This window comes from Eretmochelys imbricata, chromosome 9 (assembly GCF_965152235.1).
Source record: "Eretmochelys imbricata isolate rEreImb1 chromosome 9, rEreImb1.hap1, whole genome shotgun sequence".
Classification (NCBI taxonomy): Eukaryota; Metazoa; Chordata; order Testudines; family Cheloniidae; genus Eretmochelys; species Eretmochelys imbricata.
Genome location: NC_135580.1, coordinates 14687276 through 14712648, shown reverse-complemented (window position 1 = coordinate 14712648; position 25373 = coordinate 14687276). Strand labels below are relative to the sequence as shown.

The following is a 25373-nucleotide window of genomic DNA, read 5'->3' as shown; positions in this document are numbered from 1 at the left end:
GTACTCCTTTTCTTTTTGCGAATACAGACTAACACAGCTGTTACTCTGAAACCTGTCAATGTCAGTAAGTTTCTCATAGGTGAGTCTTCAGTGGTTATTTTTGTGTGTAGAGGGCAGGAACTTTATGGATAAGTCCAGGAAGCATTTTAATCTTTTTCAAGGAGCAGCGTGGAAGACAACACAGAAATGATTGTCTGAGAAGCTGATGAATGGGCATTTGAAGCTCACATCATTGGAGTAGGAGTGAATATGGAGTGGGGGACCTAAACTAAGACAAGAGTTGACAAGTAGGGAGAGTCAAGGTGGGTTTTGAAGGCAGTAATAAGTGCCAGACAGTGTTGCTGGTTTTTTATTAAAGTAATTACAGTAAACAATCATACAAGACAGGTAGCTCACGAAAGCTTATGCTCAAATAAATTGGTTAGTCTCTAAGGTGCCACAAGTACTCCTTTTCTTTTTGCGAATACAGACTAACACGGGTGTTACTCTGAAACCAATGAAGAAAGGGGTTAGCAGCTGGCAAAACCACGCTATACAGGTGTAGGTTCTAATAGCAGTGGTACCAATAATAAGTAGCTGAGGTCCACACCCAAGGTTGTACAGCCCACACTGAAGTCCATGCTGCCAGAGCTTCACTGCTGTTAGCACCCACGCTAGCTTGGGTATGCCAACACTTGCTGCAATCACACACCCCCACTGCAGTGTGGGCAGCAGTTAGGAGCCTAGCTCCAAGTTAGGGTCATTTGTGCCTCTGAAAATCTCCTCCCAAAGAAATTCTGGTTATGTTTCTCCCCCTAGCTGCTTTTCATGGTTTTTTTTATTTTATTTTTATTTTTTTAAATTAATAAAATTATTTTATACCACCATTCAGTAAATGACCATCATAATGGATCTTTCCAATTTTTCATAACACTTATGCAGGCAGCTGTCATAAAGACTTGTATGAATATGTAAACATATGTCTGATTTTAGAATTGCAAGCAATGAGTATAATGGAGTGTAAAGGTCTTAGGAGGTTGATACTATCCCCAAATTAAATTTAAAAAAAATCATTAAACCTGAAAAGTACCAATGTTATTTAAAAAAAATAATCTGAATTTACTCTAGTTGGAATCCATGTCACCTAATGTTCCAAAATGACATCTGATCCAACAAAACCTTGGATATTATAGCCCCAAATGTCTAAAATGAACAAATACAATTTTATTTCATAGATCTTTAAATGTCCAATCAAAACTTCTATGCTATTGATGAAGGCATAGTGGTAGATGGATAGAAACTCACGTAAATTAAAGGTAAATATATCATAATATTGTAACAGGTATGGAGCAGTTAATGTGGAACCAGAACTAAATGTAGCCCATTGAATGAATCTTGGCAGTACCCATATTGTTCCATTGTTAAAACCACCTTCACCCATTTCAAGTTATGGGACAGACTATCTAAGCCAGGTACAATAGTCATCTAAATGAAGGTACTCAAACCCTATAGAGTTTTGTGATAAAATAAATCACTCCTGCATCAGCATTTTAGAGGTTTCAGTCTTTTTTCATAATTTAAGATACCTGCTCTGTGTGCCAATAGGTAACATTTATGGCATTAAAAAGATGCAGCAATGATAGTTACAACTTGGTCCAGAACAGTGAGCTGCTCTTTATATTTGAAGGCTATTTTATAAACATAATAAAAGGATTTTTTTTCTTAATGGATGCACAAGGGTTAGGTGGAATGAGTGAAAAAATAAGAGGAACTAGTGAGCATTCATCAAGGATATTAAGAGGCAAAAGTGGAACAACGGAATGAAAAAGCAGATATAAAGCCACTTATATAGAAAAATGTAGTAGTCTGGTGCCATAAGAAATAATTCTGGAAAGTTAAGAAGCTTTATTTTATTCTGCTCTGTCTCCCCTGTCTCGCTACCATTTAGTGAATTCTGTTTAATTAGCTTTTAGCACCTGCACGAAATATAAAATCAAAACCAATTATTTCCCCAATGGAAAAACCCCATAGAATCTAATAGTGAATAAATGGCTGTAGAAATTATTTTTGGCAAAGGTATAGGTGAATAAACATAAACTTTCTATAAATATTTATTTGAACTTAACTAAGAATTAAGTCCCTGCTATACAATTCCAGATCTTGTTTAAATTTTTTATTGAAGGGATATTCTTGACTGCTGCAGTCTGTAGGATTTTTCCATAAGGATTTATTTTCTTGCTGCCTGAGTTGAACTCACATTGACTTCAGTGGGAGTTTTTCCTGTTTAAGGACTGCAGGTTTGAACCCTTATCTTATAAAGTTAACCTAGTAGGCAGACACAACAATATTATTAATCAGTGGAGTCTATTATTCCTGAGAATAAGGAAATAGTCAACATTATTTACTATATTGGAATGAGAAGCAGTGCTGAAGCAAAGGAAAGCCAAGTCTATGCTACTCTACTACTGCTTTTGGTGTTTCAGAAGGCTATCCTATTGTCTAGCCTCAGGTACTATGGTTATGGGGGCCTTATAAGTACCTAACATAGATATCCAAACAAAAAATTGCCACTGTTTCTTTAAGGTTACAGTGCCTTTCTTTTGCAATTTAATGGTTAGGACAGTCACATGACCAATAGTACTTAAACAAACCTTTCATCCAAGGACTACAGAGCATTTACAAACATTAATGATGCCTTGCAATACATCCTGAGAGGTAGGAAAGTACCGATCATCACAGAAGCCTCTCTACACTGTGATACCATGACCTAGGTTTCAACCACATCAGTGGCCTCAGGAAGTAGATCTCCCATGGCAGAAAGTATATCCAAAGAGGTAGGCATTTGTTGCTCTGAGGGCCATTGCCAAAGTGGATGCTGCAGCCAATAAGGTTTGCAGGAATGGGCCAGGTCATGCTAGAAATCAAACCTACTATCTATCTTGGAAGAATATCCAGGGGAGGGAGGGCAATGGTATGATTGAATTCTCCCCACCAGGAGGGGAGATTAGTTGAGCCTCTTATTTTAGACTTGATAGAATTTAAATGTAAATCTGGGATTCCTGGACTACACTGGAAGACAAACCATGTTAAACTATGCTAGCCTGAAGTGTGTTCAGGATCATTTGATTCCATTAACAGTGTGTTTCCCACTGTTATTGGGATCTGTGTGTATTGCATATGGCCATGTAGCAAGCTGACCAGCAAAGTGACCACCTACGTTTCAAAGAAACAAAAGACAACTTGTTGAAAAATAGAGGCTAAGCTTATTTGTAAGGGACATGTTTCGCTGTACTGTGTGTCATTTTGCAGCACAAGATCATAACTTTACATAACAGTGTTTGATTCTTTGTATGACTGCTGTTAAGATGTGGGATTATATTGATTTTAGACAAATATGAAACACAATGTACCATATGAGGGACATGCCTTATAATAAGGGATTAGTCATCTTTCAATTTGCAATTAAATATTTTCTGAGAAGGAGAACTTTCCCTCTACCCAATTTATTTACAGAAATACATGAGACATTTGTCTTTCCAGATGTCTCTAGGTTTGCCTGTCGGTCACTCCTTTTAACATAACGTTGTCAAGAAACCCTTAAAAAGAATACATATTTTTAACTGTAACATGTCATTCCTGGTTACTATATGCATATCTCTTAGAACTGGTAATAGTTCATTCTTCCCTGTATGCTTTGCTGAAAACATACCTTTAAGTGAATGATCTTCTAGTTTCCTTGCTATACTTAGTGGTTTTGTCCTTTTTCGGGAGTATAGTAGTTTTGGTGTGAGAATGATAGCAGCAAATCATTAGGGTGCTACCTGCATTTAGATAGGGTCACATTATGTAGATATCATATTTTGTAGCGATTATATTGAGGATTTCCATTAGCAGGAGCTATTGCATTCACCAAGGTTCTGAATTAAACAGAATGATTGCTTGCAGGTGTAATTGTAAAATTCTGTTGTTGAATTTATGATGTATAATTCCAGTGTTTTGTATTTAGAATGAGCTTGAAACTATTCTCCTGACTGATGCAGTAATTAAGGTATTCAGCTGTGGTTTTCAACTATATGGTCCGGTTTCAAAATTCACAACTAAAATTTAATGGTACATCCTGGATTATTTATGTTGTCAAACATATGCACCTGGTTCAATACAAACAACATTTTCAGATTTTTTTTGTTTAAGTGCACTAATCAGAATTGTAGTGTTCTTTGTACAGATTACAGGCTTAATGTTGAATTACTAATATCCTGTAACATAACAGAAGTAGATGGAGCTTTTTAAAATACAAATGTTTTAACACTACTTCATTGTTCAATGTGCTTAAAGTTAATGCGTGCCTCTTGCCTACATGTACAATAGATATTGAGACACACGTTTCATCTTTATTCTTGTTTTTGTCTGTTTTATGCATGAGAAAGTTCTTGTTTTCTACTATGTGCATGGCTGCGTTTTTTAACTTGAGTCCTGTGTTTGTACTGATTGCTTTTTTTGCATGCAAATTACAGAATGTCATGGAAATTGGATAGCTCTGAAAAAAGGAAAGATAATACTGAGTTCCAACTGTCTTGTGTTTGTGCATAAGTGTGTGGAATACATGATATATGGAAATATTTTCATTACGGCCTTTGACTTTTCTTCTGCTGTATTTTTTATTACTTGCTAAGAGAGAAGGGCAATTTTTTTTCTGTTGCAAGAGATGATGAATCTCCTTACATGTTAATGGTACTTGTGTTGGCATGGAATATGGAATGGAATTATTAAACCTTAATTCCATTATTCTTAGTATTGATTGTAGGATGTTAGTTGCCCTGCCTATGCTGAGACTGGAATAGCCTCTGTTTTAAATGTTATTTTTGTATAGACTGTGTGACATCCTAGTCCCACTGAAGTCAATGGAAAATGTAGCTCCCATTGACTTAAGTAGGGCCAAGATTTCAGCCGTTGTTTCTAAAGCCCACTTCGGGACTTTCATATTTTTTAACAAATATATCAGCAGATGGTCAAAGAAAGGTTACAGGGAATTTTCAGTCCACAGCTGTAATTAAATTGGAATATAATCAATGAGTCAACAACAACAAAAAAGCCAAACCCATGCTTGTCCTTTTTAAGCAGGAGCTAAAATTGTTGGACTCAGAAATTTGACTTCACTTGTCACAGAAAATTTTCTCTTCACTAATTGTCAAAATATTTATCAGCAACATTATTTCATCAAATATGAGAGCTAATTTGGTTTTAGTTTGTTATTGTCACCACCTGTTCAAATTTAAGAATGAAGGAGATAAATATAGTTTCTGGTTATTTGTTTGTGGTGGGTATGCTTTTAGTAAACATTTCCTTTAATTCTTTATTTTTTTTAATGTAAAGTATCAGGCACTATTTGCCTCTCCTGCTAGACGTTTCTAATAGCCATACCCTATAGGAGAGATTTTGCTATATAGTTTAAAAAAATGAAACAAAAATGTGTGTGTTGAACCTCCCCACAAATGTTTTTCTTGAAACATCCTTGGGAATTTAATATTGACTATTTTTTTTCCTCAGTCTTGTGTATTCTTGAATTGTCTTTTTTTTTTCCTCCATTTTCTCCATTCTCAATCCTAGGTCCCCTTACAAAGAAACAGACAGATGATTTAGGTGATAATGACGGTGCTGAAGATGAAGGTATTTTTTTTTTTGCCGCCAAACTGATTTGCATGACAAGGATCCCTGAAAATCTTTTTCTCCCCTCTTTTTTTTAACTTCTTGTCTTTTGAAGATTTTTTTTATTCCCATTTTTGATGTGTTTTGTCTTCTTGCTTGTTGTTTTTATATATATATATATATATATATATATTTAATTCTTTTAAAAGAAAGAATGTTGTTAAGTTTTACATTTTTATGCAAATGAGTAACAATATTTAAAGATGAGGGGTTTTGTTTTCTTGAAATGGACTTTTGATATGTTTCATCCCACCTTTTGACTGAATTTTGTCCATACTATTTGAACTAACACTTTTTTTTAAGTCTCTCTGTACACCTTTTTGCATGTTTTCTAACCCTCTGTATTTATATATTTCACCAAATACAAAGATGTTTCTTTTACCAACTTATCTCAGTTTGATAAACAGAGAAAATATTGTGTTTATAAAGAAAAAATGTTAGAAAACTCTTATAAAGTGTCTCTCAAGCAACTGAATTTGCAGTAGAAAAGCACAAAATCCCTTCCCTTCTCCATTATCATGTCAAGAAATGTAAACTCAGATATACCTAATCTCACACAGACAAGAGGCCTGGCACTAAAATTTTAGCCAGATTTTCAGCTGCTGTATATTGGCCTCATTCCATTGAATTCAGTGGAATTGAGCAGATCTTCACCAAGTGGATGCAGTCCATTATGTTTTTACTATTACAGAGATCTACAGTTGTCTGGGCTGACATTATTGAACACCTTAACAAACACTAAACAGAAGAACTGCCTTTTCCCCACCCTCCAAAAAAGCCACCCAGGACGTCAACATATCAAACCACATGCCAACCTTACCCCCAGCTTTCCCCTGACAAATTCTGCAATACAGTTATTTGTGGTCAGTGCAAACATCTGCAGAGGACTGAACATTTAGGGGCAGCAAAAAGCAAATATAAAAATAAGTTACACAAAAAACCCTATTCAGTTTGGGCTGGCCATGGCAAGGAGGGCTGTGCTGCATAATTCATAGAATCATAGAATAACAGAGTTGGAAGGGATCTCTGGAGGCCATCTAGTCCAACCCCCTGCCCAGAGCAGGGACCAGTCCCAACTAAATCATCCCAGACAGGGCTTTGTCAAGCCTGACCTTAAAAACTTCTAAGGAAGGGGATTCCACCACCTCCCTAGGTAACGCATTCCAGTGTTTCACCACCCTCCTAGTGAAAAAGTTTTTCCTAATATCCAACCTAAACCACCCCCACTGCAACTTGAGACCATTACTCCTTGTCCTGTCATCTGCTATCACTGAGAATAGTCTAGATCCATCCTCTTTGGATCCACCTTTCAGGTAGTTAAAGCAGCTATCAAATGCCCCCTCATTCTTCTCTTCCGTAGACTAAACAATCCCAGTTCCCTCAGCCTCTCCTCATAAGTCATGTGTTCCAGACCTCTAATCATTTTTGTTGCCCTTCACTGGACTCTCTCCAATTTCTCCACATCCTCCTTGTAGTGTGGGGCCCAAAACTGGACACAGTACTCCAGATGAGGCCTCACCAATGTCAAATAGAGGGGAACGATCACGTCCCTAGATCTGCTTAATTATGTGGGAGGGACCGTAATTGTACGGTCCCTCCCACATAATTAAGTATAATGTGTTGCAAAGAGCACAGGACCTTGCCTATGTTTCTTTAGAGGCTCAATGAGCACTTACCAAGAGCCTGGATCATAGCCACCTGGTTTAAGGGACTGGACAGTACTCCCTGTGAAGTCAGTCTCTCACTTTAATTAGCAGCAGATTTCAATATAAAACAGTATTAGATAATCCCCAGTCCCATGTATTACTACTACAGCATCAGCATTCCCAATCATTGCCAGCCCAGGGACAAAGGAGCCTGGGATTAGTAATCAGACTTGGGTCTTCTGTATGGGCTACAACCATTAGGCCAGCCTTAATGAGATCATTTTTCATTTTTGTTTCCAGAAGACCCAAAGGCACTAGTGCACATTACAGGCTAATGATCTGCAAATTTGCAGTTTAAAAAACGAAGGTGTTTTCAAGTCCTGGGTAAAATGTGTGCAAAATCAGAAGTTATGTAAACTTCTTTGCTTTCCCATTTTGTTTACATTCTTGCAACTGTATAGCCTTTGTGTCTTAACAGGCCAGCATCTGTCTCACACGAGCTGTACTAAAAGTCTTGCCTTGTCTACACTTGGACATTTTCTTGCCTGTTTTTGAACAACTAGGTAGCTACACTTGTGTTACCACTGAGCTACCTCAACAGCTGTGCATGACGTTGTAAAAACACCTGTGATCCATGTAGCATCAGTGAATCTGAACCTTTGCTGACAAATGGGTAAGAATCTAGTGTAGTTACAACATTAAACTAAAAAGAAAAGGAGCACTAGTGGCACCTTAGAGACTAACCAATTTATTAATGCTCAAATAAATTGGTTAGTCTCTAAGGTTCTACAAGTACTCCTTTTCTTTTTGCGAAACAGACTAACACGGCTGCTACTCTGAAACCAAACATTAAACTAAGGGTTTCTCAGGCAGTGAATAAACTAGCATCCCAGATCTGGAAACCTGGTTTGGGTTAAAAATGTAAAGGATTTGAATGTTTTCATCCTAGTCCCCTATTTTTGTTTAGTTCATAAATTAATTTAGTTTAATCTGGATTTATTTTAAAAAGTACCTATCCTTTAGGCACTTCTGGTAAAATACATTATAATAATTATTAGTAATATCCTCAGCTGGAATTGTGGCCCAGAGTACTAGGTGCTGTACAAACATATGAAAACTCGGTCACCAATGGACTCTTCTCATCCATCAGAAATCCCATACACTCTGTAACTCACCTATGTTTCTGTCTCACTTCATCACCATGGTATCAGAGTAGCTCAAAATCTTTACTGTATTTATCCTCACAACCTCCCTGGTAGAAAAGTGTCTTGCCCATTTTACAGATGGGGAACTACGGCATGGACAAGCTAAGTGATTTGCCCGAGGTGACACAGGAAGTCTATGGGGGAGCAGGGAATGGAATCCAGGACTCCAAAGCTAGCCCTTCTCCACCACTTTCTCCAAAGTCTGGGAGAAGAGATAGACATTGCATCCTGTTCTGAAAATCAACAGACTGAAGCTCTGTTGTACCAAGAAGGGAAGTGAATTCAAGGACTGTGTATTTCTGGTGAAGAGCCCTCGACCAGCCCCTAATGTTTTAAAAGTAAGCTAGGGGACTGCTAACTCAACTCTCTCAGCTGATCTCTGTTGCCATGGCAGCCCAAGAAGATAGGCAGTCTCTTGGGTAGCTATGACTCAAACCATATGACTTTAGAGAACAGTATATAGTAGTACACATTTGTCTATATCACAAAACAACCACATGCTTCAGCATAATTACAGTCCCAGCCAGGCTGGAAAAGCATAAATGTTGCAATTTAGGATGGAGATTTTTTTGACTGATACACACAGACAGCACAGTGCCTGCTCACACTGTCACCCAGGCATATTAGTTTCTCATTCCATGAGCATCAAAATTTCAGAGTTAAAACTTTATTTGCATGTTAAATTTTTCAGTGAATATTTTCCCCCTCTGAGAACTTCTGTTCAACCTACATTTAATTTTTACAATGATGTTGCTAACACTTCAAAATATAGGTAGTAAAAATTCTGACAGCCTCTTAACGTAAGCAGCTCTATTGGGTTCCATTATAATTATATCCCTGCCAACCATTGGTAGTATGGTCAAGGTTCTGTCAGTTTCTGCGGTACTTTCATCTTTGAGTCGTTTATAAATTACTGACTTGGTTGCAGAGTCCCTCTCTAATTAGAACCTTATATTGCTGCTTACCTATTAAAGACCTATCAGAATTACAACTCTTGCATTTCATACTACTTTGTATCTCTTACATCTATACAGTGCTACATTTATACAGTGCATACAAGAAGGATATCAAAGCAATTTGAAAATCAGCAATTGCTATATAGGGATCACTTCATCCAGCACTTAAATGCAGCCACCTCTCAGGTGAAATGCACCCAGCAGCTTAACAGCGTACAGCGAAATGACCCAAAAGCTTAAGATAGGAGCTGAAGAAGAATACTACATTCAACTAAAATTTGAGGTGGTATTTAGGCTGAATGTAATTAGAGGAGGTGGAATTTTGCCAGAACGTTAGGATTAGGATTAAACACTCCCACTCTTAAGAAAAGTGCAATAGGTTCTTTAATGATCACAAGCTGTCAGGCCTTCAATTTGACAACTCATCTAAAAGATGTGATTATTTTTAATGGAAGTTTGCATACTGAGATTTTCAATGACACTGGCTTACACTATTAAAATAACTATAGATGTATTTAGCGTCTCATAGATCTGAACTCAAAGTAAAATGGCTTCAAAGAAGATTTTAAACTGTGAAAATAGTTTCATTGACTAGTGCCATGTTCCCATTATGCAAAATTTGTTAGAAAAAGATTTTGGAATAGCTAAAACAGTACATATGTAGAATCTTGCTAAGTAAGAAGTACATGGATTCCTGAGCAGCTAGTTTGCTTGTAAAATCTTCTTAACAGTTTTCAACAATAACATGTTCACAACCCAAATGGACCTGAGATGGTAAATAAGTCACACATCTCTATAGTGTCAAAGTGAGACTTTTAAAAGGACCCTTGGAACAAATGAAACTTTATGAACTTTATTTTTGAAATTAGTTATTTGTTCTTTATGCATTACTGTAGTGCTCCAAAACCCCATTCAGAATTGATGCTCCAGTGTGCACTCTGGAAACACAGAATAAGACAGCCTCTTCCATGAATGATTTAATCTAATTAAGAGCAGAGATAACAAGTGGTTGTAACAAACATTAAGAAGGAATGGGGGTTGGAGAATGATGGAAACCATAATAAGAGCATGTAATTACATAGGCCATATAAATAAGATAAATATCAGATGTACCCACTCCAGTCTACTTAGACATTATCAGCTGGCAATTTAAGACCAAATAAATCATGGTATCAAGGCAAAACACAGGTATGAATAAAAGATGAAGGGAGTGAGATGCCTGAAGTCAGGGAGGATTTTGAATGGAGATGTCCCATAGACATTTCTTTTGAAAATGTTCACACTTCTTGTCAGAAACTCCAAACTCCTGGTAGAAATACCAAACTTGTGACCTGATTCTGCAGGCCTTATTCACACTGAGACTACTCACATGAGTAACTATGACTCAGCATGAGAAAGGGTTACGGAGCAGGCCCTTAGTGGCCAAATCCACCACTGGTGACTTCAACAGAGTACGCTGTGGATAAACCCATTCCCTGAGTCACTCAGAATCAAATTCTGATTTCACGAAAGCTGCAAAGGTATACCTGAATGTAGAATTTGGACCTCTGTCTAGACACTGCAATGTGTTAAAGTGAAGATATTCTAATGTCATGAAGTTTACTGACCACACTGCAATACTCTGGTACAATGGATTGATATTGGCTCAGAGGTTAGAGATGGAAAACACCTGTCAGGTCATTTAGATGGGATTTTCAAAAGTAGCTGAGGGAGTTAAGTGCCCAAATCCTATTTGATTTCAGTGGGAGTTGGGCACCTAACTCCAATCCAAAACTTTTGAAAATCCCACCCTTAATCCTTCTTCATACCAATATAGATTTATCCTTACACAATATTTTTAGTACTTTGTCCACTCTCACTTTTAAAGGTCTCAAACAATGGAGCTTACACCAGTTCCTTGGCCACATATTTCAAGGTCTAATGGAACTCATTAAGAAGTGATTCTTCCTACAGCCTACATTGCTGCTTTCTGAATTTCATACCAGTTCAATTATTAACTTCTAGTTCCTAATATTCTCTTGTCCCACTTAAACAACTCCTATCTATCCCTAATGTTTACGCCTCTCAAAAACACCCAGATGTGGATAAAGTACCCCAATCCTGTTCAGGCAAAGTTCCCACTGACTTCACATGAAATGCAATATTGGACATCTAGTCTGTTTTAAATTACAATTCATAGTGAGGACCTGATTCTGCATTCTAATCTGCTGGCACATACTCTGCACATGTGCAGATTCCCATTAACTAACTTGTCTCCTGATATAGGATTAGAGCCTTAGTATGTATTTCATCTGCGGATCTCGAGTTTGCTCTCAGGTGAGCTTGATAAAAGTGTGGCTCGGTCTTGTTCACTGTTAAACTTCCCTTTCGGAGAGTGAGTCACACACAACCACCACCTTTAGTTTCTAGAAGAAGTGGTTACCCTTAAGTCAAGGTTAAGATCTTTGACAAAGCAGTGTGGAGAAAATTTATATTGCATCTAGTCTTATCTGATGGTGGCATATAGATAAATGGAGAGTAATTTGCAGTGCTTGCCTGTTCTTAACCTTTTCAAGCATAATATTTACAGGGAAATCACAGAAAGGCATAATGTCGGCTGAATTTATCAGAGAATCCTTTCTTTAGACCTTGAACTTTGCTTTGCTCATGAATGTATAGTTCATCGTTTGTTTCCGATAAAAGCCACCCATTCTTCTCTAAATACCCCAATATTATTTTCCACATAAACAGAACAATACTACCAAGATTTCATTACTGTTCACAGTTGGTGCCTTCTAATTCTATGTAATTTTAATTAAAGAAGAATTTGAAACAATCTCCCCCTGTGTTACCTCCAAGTCTACAATTAACAGTGTACAGTTTCTGCTGTGAACAGTCATTTAGTGATTTCAGATTAATAATTTATCATTGCTTCCTCAGTTGTATCCAGGCTAGAAAAATAGAAAGCAAAAGCTGTGTGTAAACAGCCATTTGAAATAAATGCTTTAATGAATCTGAAAGGACTTTGCTCTACCCCTGTTTGAAACCTAAGCATGTAATTCCATTGGACAGAAAAAGATATGTGCCCTCTTAACTTTAAACTCTGAGAGTGGTACATTGGAAATTATTTATTGTGTGCTTCGGTGAAGGGCTGGTTATTTCATGGGCCACCTCTTACCATCCTTTTGGTTTTGAAATAAGTGATTATTCTAGAACTTGCAGTATAGAAAAGCCCATTTCTGGAGTTTGAACACTGACTTTTTTTTCAAAACAAACAACACAAGAATTAAACAATAGCTGCCCTTATAGAAACAGAAACATCTGTGTTGACCATTGTCACCGAATACAGATGAAGGAGCTCCTATGTTTGAACAGCCTGATCTCATCATTGTCCTTGCCATACTTGGGACGTGATTCCAGATAAAAGTATGAAGAATTTTATTGAAGGCTGCTTCATTGAGTGTGCCTAAAATTAAAGGAATAACTCATAAATCTAAGAGAGCCTTTTCCACACTGATATTAAACAGAGCATGGATGGGAGAAAACATGAATATTGTTGTAATGAACACGGTTATCTTTCATAGAGAAAGCAAATTTTATGCCAGGACATTGAGAGAACTCCCTTTTCCTTACTCTGGTATTTTAAATATCCTCTTCAGTCTGCTAATTTTCATAATCTCTTCGGAGACATGTTAGAATGCAACGTTGTGTGCTGTCTTGGGCAATGGAAAATGACAAGCTAGTAGCAGATCAGATCAAAATATCATTAATCCAAACATGTATCAATAACAATTTAATTATAAACTTTTACATCACTTTATTTCTTCCATTTCTGATAAAATGATGGTTAATCAAGTTTAAACAGTTAAGGGGCAAATCTGGCATTTATTAAAAATCCTCCACAGAAGCTCAGCATGGCTATCGGACCCACTAAGAAGAATCTTTAAAATGAAATTTGTAATTCAACAAATAGTTGAAGTAATATGGCTTCATAATAGCCAATAGCTATTAATAGAATAGCCAGTAGCGTGACTTCATAATGAATGTTTAATGCTGAATTTGTCGGATGGACTTCCCCCACAATGGACCATGGAGGAAAATTTTTTGACTCTACTTCAGAGATCCAAATTTGTACTTAAGTGCACACACAAGTTTACAAATCACACTTCATTCCGGTTTTGGCTTGTTATTGTTATAGGTTCCATCTAATATTAGTATAAATGAATGTTTAGAGAGTTACAAAATTTTCCCCGTTTCCCCAATTTATTTACTTTGTGAATATGCAGCATATTGTATATAGTCAATTTCAGTGTTTCACCATACAGTCATAGTGGTGTATATGCAGTATAGTTGTGGCTCTGTCGGTCCCAGAATATTAGAGAGACGGGGTGGGCAAGGTAATATCTTCTGTTGGACCAACTTCTGTTCATGAGAGAACTCTGTAAGGCTCGAAAGCTTTGTCTCTCACTAACAGAAGTTGGTACAGTACAAGATACCTCACCTTATCTCTCTAATAGTTGTGTGTAGGCAGTGAGTTTCCCCATTATCACCTACAGCAGCAGAGGAGAGGAAAGCTTTTTATTTTCTTTCTTTCTCTTCTCACCTCCCCCTGCCAAGGAAAATCTGATTATAAAACCAAAGAAATTACCATTTGGAAATTGGCAAGACTTGAAATGAAGTGTCTTCTGAAACATAAAGGCCAATATTTTCAAAAAGAGATGCCTGAAGTTCCATGCCAATTCAGTATTTTTGAAAATTAGGCCACTTATTTAGATACTCAGGTATGTATTTAGGAAACTCAGGTATTTAGGAAACTAATTTCATGCAACTCTGTTTGAAAATCTTGGCCAATCTATACTTTCTTTTTCTCAATTATGTATCCTCTTTTCCTTATCCTTCTGGCTTTCCCTGGCACAGCGTAGTATCAATTTGAGGTCTAAAGCATGCAAACTGTTTTCCCCAGCAACAGCAGAATAACTCTGACACCGAAAACTTCATGCATGTTCACAACTCCTTTTATAAGTTAGTTCTCTTATCTTGTTAGAAACCAGCAAATAATACGTGACTTCACCTACTTAGATATGGGGTCAGATCCAATTCATCTTAATAACAAGCTACGTATGTTAGTATGTGCACAAAACTGTAGGGTGGGATTTTCAGAAGAGTTCAGCTTTGGCTTAACTCTGCCCCTAGTTAAGTCAGTGGACAGTTTACCATCAACTTCCATGAGGGCAGAATTAGGCCAAATGAGTGGTGTTGAAAATTTCACCTGTTTAAATAAACTCAGTGACCAAATTATATGTTTTCATACGTTTCTTGGTTTATTAGTCTGTTCAAAGCATGAAGTGTGGAAACAAACACTTGTGCCCTCTCCCAGCCCAGTAATTAATACATGTTGCTTGAGAGACATATGCTGAAAAAGAAAAATAACCTCACTAAGAAACATTATTGCATGTATCTTTTTTTGCCACTTTCTTGGGATAAAATGTTTCTCAATATTTTTTCCAGACATTCGGGACAGTGGGGGACCTAAGCCAGTGATGGTGTATATTCATGGAGGGTCCTACATGGAAGGCACTGGAAATTTATATGATGGCAGTGTTCTGGCAAGTTATGGCAATGTGATAGTCATCACAGTCAACTATCGCCTTGGGGTACTTGGTAAGAAGCTTTTGGATTTCAATTAATCCCTGCTATCTGCATTGCACTTCATATTATTCATGAGAATATATTCAGAAAACTGCTTTTGTCTTTGTTTTTAAAAGCCTTTTTCCAAAATAAGTCTTGTTATCTGTAGATCCAAAACAAAATGTCTGCCTTTAGTATGCCGGATAACCTGAAATTCTGCTTCTAATTTAATGATATAAAAATACAATGCAGATGTTCAGATTTGCTGAGTTCATGTTGACTCTTTCTGTTATTTATGAACATTATGTTGATTAGACTTACATACTGCATAGGGAAAATGAATTTATAATATTCAAGTGCTAATTCAGAAATGGGGATTTTTGGTTTGTGAAGGGAAAACCAAATAATGGTTGAAATAATGCTTATGTTCTGTTGATCCACCGTGGCTTTTTGTCCTCTGAAGAAGCAAGAGATTTTGGGATACTAAACTGGCATTTTTATAAAGACATTGTGCTTTCTTGATGTAGCTGGATTCCTTTGGTTTTAAAGTGGGACGTATCAGTCTAGTTAAGTACATCCAACATTTTCTAGACCGAATAAGAGAGTCAGAATGGAGAGTGGACTGCTATTGTTTTGACTTAGATGAATGATGTATGCTAACATTTATGGTTTAAATAAGGAAGAGTTGTGAGGTTGTCTCCAAACTAACCATTCATAAGTATTTTTAGAGTAACATTTTGCCACTCATTTAGTATAGGCAAGCTTGTGACAGAGTGACACCTCGAGACAACAAAATAACTTGTTTTTTCCATTGTTTTCTGCTGAAAATTTGTATTTTGAAACCCATTGGTTTCTAGGATATTGTATAGATTGATACAATCTGAATTGGATTCTACGATATTGTATAGATCAATATTGCATAATAGTGTACCAGAAATTTTATGAAAGAATCATGACGCTATATATAATATCCCAAATGGTTTGATAAACTGGCAGCTAAATAAAGTGTTTAGTTAACAAGGCCAGTGAACTTTATTCTTAGTGTGTTAGCAATAGGAAAAGGCTACTGGGGGTTATAGAGCGTGTTGCTTTTGTTTTCCATTCCATGGTCATGTTATTTACTCAGTCCCCATTTAATTTTTGTTTAGTATGCACCTAGTCTTTTAATGAATTCATTAATTCTTACTGACTCTCCTGGGTAACTGCCATCTGTCGATTACCTTTTTTTGTTAAAAACTGGGGAATTGGAAGACAATGAATTTGACTTTCTTGCTATTCTTGCCTGCCTTTGGTTTTGATGTAGTCTAACTTCGACTCTTGAAACTTGGTATAATTTTAATTGTTTTACATTGCACCAAGTCATTTTCACATATAAAGTGAACAGTACTATTTAAAGTTTATCTAGCTCTTCGTTTAGTGTCCAGCCCTGGCTTCAATTTGTCTGCAGTTCTTTTGGCAATGCAACATGTTATCTTGTTTGCTTTTATTTCAATGTAGTTACACACTGACTTGTTGGTACAATAATTTTGAATTCACTTTCGTTGTCAATATATTGTATCAGCTTTCACTTAATGGACTTTCGTTTTTCTAATTTATTTTAGTGCACTCATCGCTGATGAATCAGTTTACATTTATCTGCATTACCAGTCCACTAGGCTGTCAAGTGATATAAATGTTCATTGTCTGATTGCATTGTTACTTATTTGCTAGTTCCAAACTGTACTTGTAACAGCAATGCTGGAAATCTTGTTTTTTGTACCAAAAAATGAACTACTTTGTATGGATGATTATATTTTAGCCTGAGATTTCAACACTGATCCCTCTAGTAGCTGGCTAGTAACATCTTACTAAACTTAAATATTCCTTGGTTCTCCCTCTGGTTTGTGTGGTCTTTTAGACAACAACAATGAAGAAAGAAGTACTTTTTTCTTTTTAATTGTAAATTGTATCGGTAAAAGCACTAAAACTGAAACAAGAACTTCGTGACTGCTATAATACTTAAAATGACTGTCCTTTCAAGTTTGCTTTCAAAAACTAACTAAATTTCAGGTTGCCAGTCTTCCCTTCATACAGTAAACATACCATTTGATTGCATATAAAATGACTGTTGTACTTCACTATATATGCACTACAGCAACAAGTCAGCGCTTAAAAAGAGAACTGACACAGTATGCAGTTTTCTCCTCTGCCTTGCATCATTATTTTTTTCTTCCTTTAACATCTCTGCGGGTACTATTATGCAATAAGTGTTTAATTCCTCAACACAGGTCTTTTGGTATAAATTCAGTAGATACCAACTTCGATTGATACTCTTTAAGAATATTACTTAGCATTGAACAACTGTCCAGCAAAATATTAGTCTTTGCAGTCCCCAGGATTTCACTCCTTGTTTCTCACATAAACTGTCTCCCTCACTGACAGAGCTAAGCTATGTAAACACTTAAAAACGGGTAAACATATTAAGCTAAATTGGTGGTGGGGGGAAGGAAGGAAGGAGAAGTCTCAGGGCAGAATTTGACCCACTGGTATGTTTTTACAAATACATGACATAAAGCTTTGGGGGAAGTGGTTCTCGACTTTTTCCATACTGAGACACCCTCCGATCTATCCAGGAACGAGGCAGAGTCTCCTCTTATTTAGCAATATGGGAAGGGCAAGGTGTCATAGCCCCTGACACGGTTTTGCAATCCCCAACTTGAGCCACCTGCATTTTAGGGCAATATAAAGATGGGTTTTGAATTGTTTGTGAGTTGGTAATATTACTGCTGATCCTTTTAACTTATGTAAATAGCTTGTTTCTTTTCTTAACAACAGTAAACTCGAGCGGCTTATTTTTACTTTTTCAGTTTATTATTTATTCAGTACCTTCTAAGAGCCTTGGGCTCTTCGTCAAGTCCAGCACTTTTGAATGACTGCTTTTTGTGAAACACATGGCAGAGATAATGCACATCTGATATTCGAGTAATTACTAGTTCTTGAATACACATCTAACTTAAATCCTATTTCTCATTCCTAACTGATCGAAGTTTATACCGAGCAATCTATTTTTGATCAACAAGTTTTGAGGAAGCAGCACTACATTACTCTTAGGATCCTACATACAACTTTCTGCAAATGTGTATCAAAAGAAGTCACAAATTTATTGTAATCTTTTCTGATTGATGCTGTAGATTAGTTTTAGGTATCCTTGTGTTCGCATTCTGACTTTGTAATAGTTTCTAATAATTTGGTGGTCTCTTTCCAGGGCTCACTCTGCACTAGTGGTAGGGGAGTGTTGCTGTACAGATCTGGATGTGGATTACTATGTAGCCAACAATAATAGAACACTGCAGATGAACTCACTAGAGGCCACATTGCTCTCCCACAGCTTTTTCCTGGGAGGATGGTGAAACTACATGGAGTTCTAGCCATCATCTCCTCTAATGGGGAAGGAATTTGCAGTTCTGCAGTGGGGTAGGGAATCCCATGTGTTCTGAGAATTTATGAAGCTGCATTGAACATAGCTTGAGACAATAAAACTGCTCACGCTCCCACTTACCTGACTCAAATGTTAGTAGTCAGTTGAACTTGAAATGTATTTAATAAAGAGAAGATGATGAAAATGAAGAGGGAGATTTAAAACAAACCAGAAACTTGCTGAGGTTCCTGGCCCAATTTTACCTTTGTGTGGAACCTGTCTCCAGAATAAAAGCCCATTACAATCTTTCTTTAACTAATGGCAAGGGAAAGAAGAGCTGTTTGCATTGGAAACTTGGGGACCATTGAATGGAAATAGATCATTTATATCTTTAGTGGCCTTTATATTCTGTTTAAATGCACGTCCTGTGCAATCTGCCTCATCCAGTGAGGGATGGTAAGTGAGAAGTCTGATATCCTTGAACTTCCGAGACTCTCAAGGGAGAGCCCTGTGGTAAGTACTAGGAAGGTTTTATGTTTTCTTTATAATAAACACAACTTGCAAAAGGGCAAAAATGCAGACAAGTTAAATGTTGAGGTCAGTTAATTTAAAACTTTAGCTGTATATCTCAAATAAGTGAAGTAGTGGCAGGTTATTTATTTTTTCTTAATTTAAAAAAAGAAACATGAAAATAAAGAGCCTCTGTTTTGTGATTAGAATGGGTTAAAAAGTCCTCCTTGGCACTTACAAAAACATATTGAAATGACTAAAATACTCGCAATGTTATTTTTCATGTCCTTCTATTTGAAAAGAAATATTTAGAAAGGGCCAGTGCTTTGTGATTTGCATCAGGTTGCTTTACCATCTGTCTTCCTTGGCAGTGCCAGCAAAAGAGAGAGAGAGTTTGCCTATGCCTATTGCATGATCATCTTTCTTCTGAGGCATTAGTTTATTTTTACAGCTCTTGGACTCTTTTTACCTCCCAGGATCCTAATGGGATTCAAAGGAAAAATAGTTCAGACAGTCTTTATTCCAACTCATCTCTAAACTGCCTTGGGGGATGCAAGGATGATTCATGAGAATCTTTCTCTGGAGCTAGTGATGGGCCTCGTTTAAATTTCCCATTTTGTTCTTCCTCCACAAGCCAATGAAAACTTTACCACAGAAACAGCTAAACTGTTCTTCTAATGGCCTGCAGCAAATATTTGTAATGATCAAAGTAAGAACAGGAAACTTCTGATTTCTAGTTTTGTACATTCCATCTTGCTGCACTGGCGCTACAAACAAATAGCAGATCTCCTAAGAGTGTGAGACCACAATGTGCATACACCCACACAGAGAGAGAAATATGCTGATAAATGAGATCCTCCTGGTTATATTGCAATAACTAATAGCAGTTTTCCCTGCTGAGAAAGCAGATGTAGGTGTGCTTAAATTCTGTAATTGTACAGTAGTCTTTTAAATATTTAGCAAGATATCGACTCTGATAATCAGGTTAAAAACACTGACCTTCCTCTGTGGTATATTCAGCTAAATTTACATTAAAATGGTTAAACCTTTAATCACAGGTATTCCAATCACCCTTTCTGTTTTCTGATACAGTTTCTGTGTGTGGGGTGAAATACCTATGGGTTAACCTTACCCCATTGTGTTCAGTGGAATCCAAATCTTCCAACATTGTATCCATGGCATCTCTGATATTAAATGTATTGTGGTCTGTTTAAAATATTTTTCATGGTAGCTATTTTGACAGAAATTGTAATCATCTGCAAATAAGTTAGAAGTAATTAAGAAAAATCCATTCATTGTTAGCAGAAGCTATGAACATTTAGGATGTGTTTTACAGTCAGTGTGGTTGTGGTACCTATCTATGTACTTATATGATCCCCTTCGCTATAGTATCTAGATGGGCTGAATTTAAATATCCACTATCTCCTGGTGTCTGCCTAGCTTGAATTACCTGCATATGATTTCATTTCCTCATATACCAATTTCCAGAAGTTCATATTTCTGGGAATTGTTTTATTGTGCCAGTCAACTAGCCGGGACACTCAGTGTTGTAATGGAAGTGCCAATTAATTAGTTAAACCAGTTTTCCTCTTTCTGCAATTTCATTCCTATACATAAATTCTTAATAAGTGGCACTTCTGGTCAGTCACAGGTTGGCATTAGTTGAGAAATACTTATTCTCTATGCAGGTCTCCAATCCAATCTCTCTCATCTGTCTTTGTAGTTACCAAAGTATTTCTTAATCTGTGTAGCATGTTTTGTAATGTGTGGCAATGTGGGAATGATAAAATAGAATACATCTTTATTTTGTAATATACAGTGTCTTTGATAGAATGTTTTACAGAATTAAATTATAGCTATCCAGCAAAATGAAAGAGAGAGAGAGAGAGAGAGAGAAATGTCATGGTAATACTATGTGCCCTTGATAATTAGTTTTAAAGCTGGGTATTTGTTAAAGTATTTCACACTCTGGTCCCAATATTGTGTTTTGTTCCTATTTTACCTCTGACATACAGTCAGCAGTATTATTGGACCCAGTCCAGATTCTATACACCAGAGGTGAAATCCTGGTCATATTGATGTCAATGTGAATTTTGCCATTGAACTCTGAGGCTGCGATTTCACCTCAGGTCTTTGTAATCCTAGCTGGTGGACAAAGGTAGCAATTCTGTTTTGGAAGTTTGTTTAAAAGGCTTCTTTTTTTCCAGTGAGTGTCCTTAAAGAATCAACATCTACCATACTGTTGTTTCTGGTATTCTCTATAATTAGACCCGGGACTACAATACTGCCAAATACTTTGGTAAATTGAACTGCTGTTGATAGTAAAGGTTTTTGTTAATAGTGCTTAATTGTATATGCTTGAACTGTATTATTGTTTCTATATGGAATCTTGAAAAGTGGCTTGTATATTGATAATTACTAATAAAAACAAATATTGATATGAAGGCAAGCAGAGAATCTTCATTTTTATGCTCCTGGTGAAAGTCAGTCTATAATTCCCTTTCCCACTCTTTTTACGCTTGCTAAAATGATGAGCAATTCTTAGAAATCTTAGTTTTCTGTATGGTTACTCAGCAAATATAGAATGTTAGGGTGTTAATATCGTTTGACTGAGTATTTCAATTCCAAGGAGCACTTTATTTTTATTTAATCTCTGAATGGCCCATTGTTTCTTTATAAAGTGCTCGTTGACTGTACTGTGCTGTGTTTTTCATCTTGTCATGGTTCTTTGTGTTTGAAAATATATTTTAACACTGAATAGGTGGTCTTTTAAAATTCGTACCCTTTCAGCTACACTCAAGGATTTATACTGCCTGACTAAGACTATATTGTGAAGATGTAATGTTCCACCTGGCTTTGCAGATTGGTTGTGCTTTGAGTTTCCTCTCTGTTTCTGTATGGTAGATGAGCATCCAGCAACTTAAAAAGTATGAAATAAACGCAACCTGCTAAATGCAATGGTTACACTGTAGATTCCACCATTTGGGTCCCTATCAGTACCAAATAGATAAGCATGTGAGTCATGTTTCCTGCACTAGAGATGGCAAAAAAAGAGCACTGTCTGTACAGACACATGTTGAAAGGGCGTCATGCTATTAGAATTCACGGTTTAAAAAAATCTAGGTTCAGATTCTGATATCCTAAATCATGTTGTATAGCATTTTATTCCCCAAATATTCCCATTAAAATCAGTGGGACTATTTTTAAGAAGTAAGGTGCTTCTCAGTGAGAGTGGGAGTGGCAGAGTCTGGTCCTTATTCATTTGAAACAATGATTGAGCACCAGACTGTAAACCTCTTACTCCTATTGGTGAGCAGTTACTTGTACAAGTTATCCCATAGGGTTCAGTGGGATTATTTGCATGAGTAACTACTTAGCAGTGTAAGTAAGAACTTTTCAGTCTAGCCCTTGACTTTTCAGCAGTCTGTTCAAGTAGGAATATGCAGCAATAACCAAAATATAATGTGTTCGAGCAAAAAGCTACTTCCATTGGTGAAAATTAAAGCCTTTAGGACAACTTTTGTGGCAAATGTTCTAATAAAATGAATATAAATTGCATTCTTATTCTCATTTGGAAAATGTATTAGTTTTGCAAAATCATTATTGCTTCTACACCAAATGGTGCATGTTTTAAAGACAAACTGCAGTAGTTTATTGTTTGGAGAGCTGTGTGTTGTTTGCTCACCGTGACCCACATGAGTACATGCCCATTGGCTTCAATAGACCCCGGATTTCCCCAGACAGATGACTTGCATAATTCAGGGCTATCCATTTGAATTAAGGGTTACAATGTTGATTGCTAAGTTTACAATATGTAATATTAAAAATGTATTTCCAATAGCTTTAAAATAACTTCTAGATTCAGTATCACCATCAGTTTAATTAACTGAAAGTGTTTTCCCCTCTAAATAGAATTTGATACCTGGTTTTTCTCAGTATTTTCAAATAGGACCTTCATTTTCTCAGTGTGAATCTAACTCACAAAGCTGTTGATGACATACTTGTTTGGTTAATTATTAATTTTTGTGTGTGATCTACTCTCCTTTGTATTTGGATGTAGTGGATAGAATAATTTCTTCTATATTGAATTTTTTTCTTCAGAAACATATACAAAATAGAGCATATTAAGTAGCATTTTCAAAAGCATATAACTGATTTAGGACTGTGTACAGTGTGGGATAATGCACACTATGGGGGGTGTGATCTGTAAAGCGCACTAATGTGTTGCATGTTAACTGACCTGTTAGCCTTGTTGGTGCACACTAAATATTCTCTAGTGTGCTTTAACTTAGTGCTGTTTTTGAAAAAGTGACTTAGGTCTACATCTTCCATAGTATTTAAGCACCTAATTCTCAATAGGAGTTAAGTGCCTAAGGACCAGATCCTCAAGGTATTTAGGTGCCTAAAGATACCAGTCATAAAGGGGTTTTTAAAAACATCTAAGCATGGTAGGTCCCTAACTCCAATTGTTTTTCAAATCAATTGTATTAGGTACCTAACCTGCTTAGAAAATCCCGTTAGATGCCTTTTGAAAATCTGGCTCTTAAATCACTAAACCATTTATAAAAATGTAGCAAATATTGTAGTAATAGTGCACTCTTGCAACCTTTAAGCTTCTTCTTTCGTACGGCATTTGAAAAGCATTGGTTTGGGATTATAACTGAATCATAAGACTTGAAAGCCATTCTAATGCTTCTGGGGTAGCTAGGTGGATCTCCCTCCTGAATGCAGCAGTTGTCTGTGATGTGTCACATGATTTGTACCTCACCACAGTCACAACCTGGTGAGTCTTTGACTTTTTTCCCCCATTTGTGGAAGAAATATCCACACCTTCTGTGCATTGTCTGAATACGGTTGAGTACAGTCCACTGCCTACTGGGAAGGCAGAATCCCGGGACTTCTTTCATTGGCTCTTTAATCAGGTCTTTGTTTGGTGCATCACAAGCAGTCCATGATTCAAGCCAGCAAGTGCTGGAGTCCTTTCCATTGGCCTGTAGTGTTGATACATGGATCCAGAAAGGATTCCTGGATTTGAGTCGGGAGAGTAGCAGTACGTTGAGATCTTGGTGTATCAGGTAAGCATGTCCAGAGTGGCCAGGATCTTACTGTATTCCCAGACCACAGCAGCGTCTCGTCTGATGCTGGCTGGCAGGATGTCCACCAAAACTGGGAGGCACAGTATTGGCATTGATTTGAGAGCCACTAAAGATCCTGAATGTGGCATTGATTTCGGCGTCAACAAAGATGAGTGTGGGAGCTGTTGCACCAAACTGGTGCATGCTACTCCACCGTTGACAAAACCAGGACTTGTACTGACGTTTGAAGTGTGCGTGCATCACATCCCCAGGGTGTGCCATTGAGTTCCGGAATGACGTTCACCCTGGTTTTTATCTTCTTACTCATGAAAGTAATCCCTTGATCCTGAGTCAAAATACAAGTTATGCTTTGGTCAAACACAAGTTAATGGCTCAATGCAGCAGTAACTGGGTGAAAATTAATGGCCTGTGACGTACAGGAGATCAGACTAGATGATCTAATTGTCCCTTCTGGCCTTAAACTCTGAGTCTATGAATAGTCAATGGAACTACTCATGGCAACAAGTACTACTTAGTACGAGTGAGAGTTGCATAAGCAGACTCAGTAGTTAGACATCAAACAGACATAACTGTGATTATAAAAAAAAACCAATGTTTTCCTCTATTTGTCATACAGTGGAATTCTTTTATAGTTCATAGTTTAATATCTAGTAAAACTTCAGAAAATGTTAAACATTAGCATCAGAGTGACAGGCACATCCATTATCTTTTTATGAACCTTTAAAGATACTATCAAGAGATGGCATTTTTAGTCTCTTTCTGCTGTGCCACCACTGATTCTCTGGTGAGCTGCCTTCTGTGTTTCCTCCCACTCCCCATTTGAGTAAAGATGATAAATGAATGGAAGATTATATATTATTGCCTAATTAAAAGTACATTAAAAAGTGAAAGTAAAGAGGGGAGAATTAATAGCAAAAATCAAAATGCTGCAGTAGAAAATCATTCATTTAATATTCCTGAATGTAAGAACAGATAGAGGAAATGCAACTCACAACCCCTTTTGGGGGGCCTTAACAACTGCATATTGAAGCTTCTAAATTTTTCCCAATACCTAGTAGTTACTTTGTGGCACTTTAACGGCTTTGTGGGATTACATTATGCTACATGTTATGTAATCAGTACAGGTTGCCGTACTTGATCCCATCAGTCTTGGGGCATCAATGCTGTCTGGATCACCTGAAGCATGCAAAGTAAGTAGTTTCATTCTCATAGATAGTAGTGGTAAATGTTTACAAAAATATCAAGGTCCTCTGACAGCATTCATCTATTTC

The 25373-nt window shown here is 36.9% G+C and overlaps 1 protein-coding gene across 7 annotated transcripts in view; it reads left to right on the top strand.

The window, feature by feature from the left end:
• The window catches only part of NLGN1 (neuroligin 1), a 449301-nt gene that overhangs the window by 149872 nt on the left and 274056 nt on the right, over positions 1-25373 (top strand). For 3 of the 7 annotated variants that reach the window (XM_077826028.1, XM_077826026.1, XM_077826025.1), the window contains 2 exons: positions 5587-5646; positions 14980-15132. In XM_077826028.1, coding sequence (XP_077682154.1) covers positions 5587-5646; positions 14980-15132 — 213 coding nt within the window. Of the gene's footprint in view, positions 1-5586; positions 5647-6748; positions 6781-14979; positions 15133-25373 lie in introns of all 7 variants that reach the window. The other 4 variants (XM_077826030.1, XM_077826029.1, XM_077826027.1 and 1 more) reach the window with 2 other exon arrangements.